The sequence below is a fragment of the Squalius cephalus genome, assembly GCF_949319135.1.
Source record: "Squalius cephalus genome assembly, chromosome: 23".
NCBI lineage: Eukaryota > Metazoa > Chordata > Actinopteri > Cypriniformes > Leuciscidae > Squalius > Squalius cephalus.
Genome location: NC_137144.1, coordinates 31,013,064 through 31,018,376, shown reverse-complemented (window position 1 = coordinate 31,018,376; position 5,313 = coordinate 31,013,064). Strand labels below are relative to the sequence as shown.

Sequence of the window (5,313 nt, the reverse complement as noted above, 5' to 3'; positions counted from 1 at the left end):
CAGAGGCATGGCCTCATCGTGGGCATGGTCCAGCGGGATTTCCATTCATGACATTTGTATGGCGGCGGGCTGGGCGTCCCCCTCTACATTTGTTAGGTTTTATAACCTGGAAGTTCCCGCCCTGCAGGCTAAACTTCTGTCAGTCTAGTCGTGTTCATGTCCTGCTCATGTGCGCAGGCTGTATTATCGATTAGCTTGTCTGTTGAGCTGCACGCTCAGGGTATCAGTATGCATAGACCGGCCGTGCCGTTCTTGTGTTCCCTAGGTGTGCTTATGAACATGTGTTGGCCCGCACCGCTGGCCACCTGTCATTTCACCTCTATGCTTTTCTTAAGAGTCATATGTGATCGTTAGGCGCGCACGGCGTGGACAAGGGGTTCCCGCAGCGTAAGCAAGCTTACGCAATACGAGAGAACCTCTCGTAAGAGAACGATACTTGGTTACTCACGTAACCTCGGTTCTCTCTAGAGAGGGAACGAGTATTGCGTTCCCTGCCGTGCTTAAAGCCTATAGCTCGTGTCGCTTCATTCGACAGAAAACAGAGAATATAGCCTACGAGCCTTCCTTATATACGCTCTGACGCCGCCCATTCTGGCGGGCTGTGACGCGCGAGGGCGCGACGTCACGCCAGGCTCACTGGTAGGCTTAAGCAGTTGCCGCGCGGCAGCCAATGAGCGTGCAGTATGCCACTCTAGCTCAGCTGCCCGCAGCTGCACTGCGTTGACAAAATATGAAATTAAGGATAATTTTTGGCTTCAGTATCTCGAGAAAAGAAGACTTTTCCCGCAGCGTAAGCAAGCTTACGCAATACTCGTTCCCTCTCTAGAGAGAACCGAGGTTACGTGAGTAACCAAGTATCGTTTTGATTGATTCACTTCCATCGCAACGATCATTAATTATTAACTTAGGGGCCGCTAACACGACACCGTTCTAACAGAAAACCCTTAATGCAGGGTTGCCAACTTTGGGACTTTGGCTGGAGTGAGACTGTAAAACATCAGTGCCCGCACGTAACCCTAACCCTAATTTTAAAGAGCACCTATTATGGCATTTTAAATGTTCCTAAAGCCGCGTTTCCACCGCAATTACCAGGAACTATTTGTCCCAGGAACTTTTTTCATAGGAACTTTTTTTGCCCCAGACCGGTTGCTTACTGCGTTTACACCGCGGTCTAAAGTACAGGGAAGATTATGTAAATTAGTCTGGTGACGTTGAACTGCGTGCGACTGCTCCTCCCAGTCTGCGACGGACAGGAAGCGCGTTTGTTTTGAGTTTTGAGCGCGTTTTGAGTTTTAAGTATGGAGGAGATTCACGCTGTGCTGCTTTTGTGTGTGATCTATTGGTTTACTAACGAGGTAATGAACAAAACGGCAGAAAAGAGACGAGCACTAATACTAAAGCGTATTCAGAAAGCTCGTAATGCTAGATATAAAAGTAGACAACGTTTGTTATCAGCTATAGCGGACATTGACCGTGAGATGGATGGGACGAACGCGCGCCATCGGGCAGAAAGAACAAGATTGGTAAGAAATTAATCCATCAAAATGAACAAGAGTTGTGAATAATGTTATTATCGATTACATCAACTTATTTTTTGCAACTTTTGTGTGTTTTAGATATGGGAGTACTATCGAATGCGTCGTGTTTCGCGATCGGTTTGGATACACACTAGAACAACAGAATGGTGGGACAGCGTGGTTCCAACTTTCACCGAAGCACAGTGGATAAAGAATTTCCGGATGTCTAAGGATACTTTTCTGTACCTCTGTCGTCGATTGCAACCCGAACTGGAGAGACATGACACAAACTACCGACATTGTGTACCCATTCAAAAAAGAATCGCCATTGCACTGTGGAAACTTGCGACCAACTCAGAGTATAGAAGCATCTCTCATTTATTTGGAGTCGGAGTTGCTACTGTGTGTCACTGTGTTCACGATTTCTGCTCATCTGTTGAGAAGGTACTCATGCAAGAAGTTATCCAGTTACCAAACAGTGAAAAGTTAAAAGAAATGGCGACGTATTTTGAGTGCAGATGGGGTTTGCCTCAGTGTGTAGGTGCAATTGATGGATCACACATCCCCATTCTTGGACCAGAGGAGTACCACACAGAGTACTTCAACCGAAAGGGCTGGCATTCGATCATCCTACAGGCTGTTGTGGACGGAAGAGGTCTCTTTTGGAATGTTTTTTTAGGAGCGCCAGGTAGCCTGCATGATGCCAGAGTGCTGCGTTTGTCAGGATTGTGGGACCTAGTGGATCGGGGTTTGTTACTACCTGATGTAACCAATAACATTTGTGGACATGATGTAGGGTACTATGTCCTTGGTGATGCAGCCTATCCTTTGAAGAGCTGGCTGATGAAACCTTTCACAGACAACGGACGACTGACACCCCAACAACTTGTGTACAACCATAAAACAAGCAGAGCCAGGGTGGTGGTTGAGAATGCTTTTGGCAGACTAAAGGGCAGATGGAGGTGTTTGCTAAAACGAAATGACTGCAATACACACAAGGTCAAATCCCTGGTAATAGCATGTTGTGTTCTTCATAACCTCTGTGAAATGAATGGTGATGAGTTCAGAGAAGAATGGGTTACGGGTACATTCAACCAGCCTGATGGGGCACTGTCATCCACTGTAGAGGCCGAGGGTCTAGATGCACGTACAGGTCTAATGAAGCTTTTGACTACAATGTAGTAAACTGCAGTATCACTGGTTACACACCAGAAAGTTTTTTTTTTTTGGTAAGGGAAAAATAACCTTCAGGTGCTGTAATGCGCCTTTTTTTATGCTGTATACACCTGTTGTACATTGTTTTTGCTGTGTAACACTTTTTTGTAAATAAAAATGATTACTTCTGAATCATGCTTTGGTTTTAATTTATTGTTATCACCTTCTGTTTACAGGGGAAACTTGAAAAATTTGAATAACGTGCAAAATTGTTTTTCAGTAATTAACTAAGCTGTAAGCCATAGTCATAATTATAACAGGCTTGAAAATCTCTCACCTTGCATGTAATGAGTCTATATACGAGTTTCACCTTTAAGTTGAATTACTGAATTCAACTGAAAAAGTTGAATAACTTTTGCACAATATTTCTAAATTTGAGTTTCACCTGTATATTTGGCTGTCAAATATAAAATGTAATTTCATAAGTGACTTAAATTACCTACACTTTGCTTATTTTAACCTGTGCACTTTCACCGGAAATGTTTTACATTTAACCAGCACTTCAAAACCTTACCGTAAGAGCTAAAATTACCATGGAGATGAAAAGGCACTTGATCTCAAAGTGACATTTTACAAACTTTATTTAACACAAGGCAAGTACTGCTTACAAAATATAATTTGAAATAATTTTTAAAATACAATCATGTGAAAAGAAATAAATTACGAGAACAGTAATATATTGTGTAAAGAAAAACAAATACAAATGTATTTTTGAATGACTGGGCAAACTGTCCAACGGACAGAAACCCGGCCCTCTGCAGGAATGCAAACAATATATAAAAATTAGAATTGTGCAAATAAAAATAAAAAATGCAAATGTACAATTTAAAGTGCAATCTCAGAGTTCAAGTGGCTACTTTTTGAATGACTGGGCAAACTGTCCAAGAACAGACAGAAACCCGGCCCTCTGCAGGAATGCAAACAATATATAAAAATTTGAATTGTGCAAAAAAAAAATGCAAATGTGCAATTTAAAGTGCAGTCTGAGTTCAAGTGGCTACTTTTTGAATGACTGGGCAAACTGTCCAAGAACAGACAGAAACCCAGCCTGAAAGTCCCTCTGCTGCCGTCTGCTTTCTTCAGCTTCCGACTGCAGGAACGCCAACTCCTGCCTCCTCATCTCTCTTTCCTCAGCCTGGCTCTCAAGTAACAGCTGCATATATTTGTCACGCTGTTCTTGTCCAAGCTGCAGGGCGGTCCGGTTAGAATCTTCCATGTCCCTCAGCACATCAAGGAAGTCACAATCCCTTTTCCTCTTCCCTAAGTGCAGAAACACATGACAATAAATACACAAGCCCACCCTGAAAACAATAAAATACTTATTTTAAGTGTTTTCACTACAAAATCTTAAATTTGAAACTTATGTTGGGCCATCATGCTCCATATTTTTATCATGGACCATTTAAGTTTGCAATCAAAAAAATAACACAATGACCCAAAACCATTAGGATTACAATTAGGTCAGTTTTGAAAAGGGGTGTAACATATCACGATACAGTGTTATTGCGATACTCCCAAGACATATGATGAAAGGTTAACAAAAAATGTACTGTTGATTAAAATGCTAACTTTGATATTACATTGTGGGTTTAAATTAATAAGCTTGGACTTGGTGCTTGTAACCCAAGGACAATTGAGACACCAGAATAAAAATATTCATGATTCTGAAGCTGAAAATACAGAATTATTTTAGACGAATATGCTTAACATTGGTAACATATAGATGTTTGGCATTATCAGGACCCACAAATATCCCCCCATTGCATTATATTATACATTAATCTCAACATCATTTTAATGTAGTACTGACAACTAAAACTCTGAAAACCAGATTTTTTTTCCTCACACAGTTTTTTTTATTTTGGGTGAACTATCCACGATACGTATTGTTGCATTTTTGTATTGCAATATATTGTTGCACGATATATTATTACACCCCTAGTTTTGAAGTATATTTTTATCAACAGACAACGTTGTTTAATACCTCGTCGTGTGTGTGTTTCGGCGGAAGACATGGGATGAGGGCTACTGGTGATTGCTGGGGAAAACACGCTGGTCTCTGTTGCCTGCACATCGGGGCCATTCATTTCATCTGTAAAAACACGTTGAAAAAAGTTAGTTTGTTTTATCACTGCAACGAGTTTAAGACGATAATATTTATCATGTACATGTGTAATAATTTACCTTCAACCGACTGGTCCTCAGATTCATGAATGGATTCCAAAAATGAAATTGCAGAGTCTTTTGTCACCGCTGCTCCAGAAAATGCTGGCCTGTGTCCCAACAACGCGTCCAGACGGTCAAACCACTTGTTAGTCCGCCGATCGGATCCGCTTCTATTGTTGTGATCCTTGACTTTTTTGTAGTCTTGTTTTAATTTTTTTAACTTCTCTCTGCACTGTTTTCCAGTGTGAACAATGCCCAGCTCGTATAACCGACTCGATATTTTGAGGTAAACCTTTTCATTGCGGATTGCTGTTTCCAGTTCCCGCTGGATTTCTTCTTCCGCAAATACGCTTATTAAAGCCTGGACCTCGTCGTCGGTCCAGCGGTCGTATTTTTTGGTAAACTCCATATTCAT

The 5,313-nt window shown here is 41.5% G+C and overlaps 1 protein-coding gene across 1 annotated transcript; it reads right to left on the bottom strand.

The window, feature by feature from the left end:
- Nucleotides 1-3,720: 3,720 nt before the first annotated feature.
- On the bottom strand, nt 3,721-5,313 carry LOC307151290 (uncharacterized protein; the record flags this gene model as incomplete). Its single annotated transcript, XM_079859242.1, has 3 exons — nt 3,721-3,992; nt 4,717-4,824; nt 4,917-5,313. 3 exons carry the CDS (start codon nt 5,311-5,313, stop codon nt 3,730-3,732), a joined length of 768 nt encoding a protein of 255 aa, XP_079715368.1. The 3' UTR covers nt 3,721-3,729.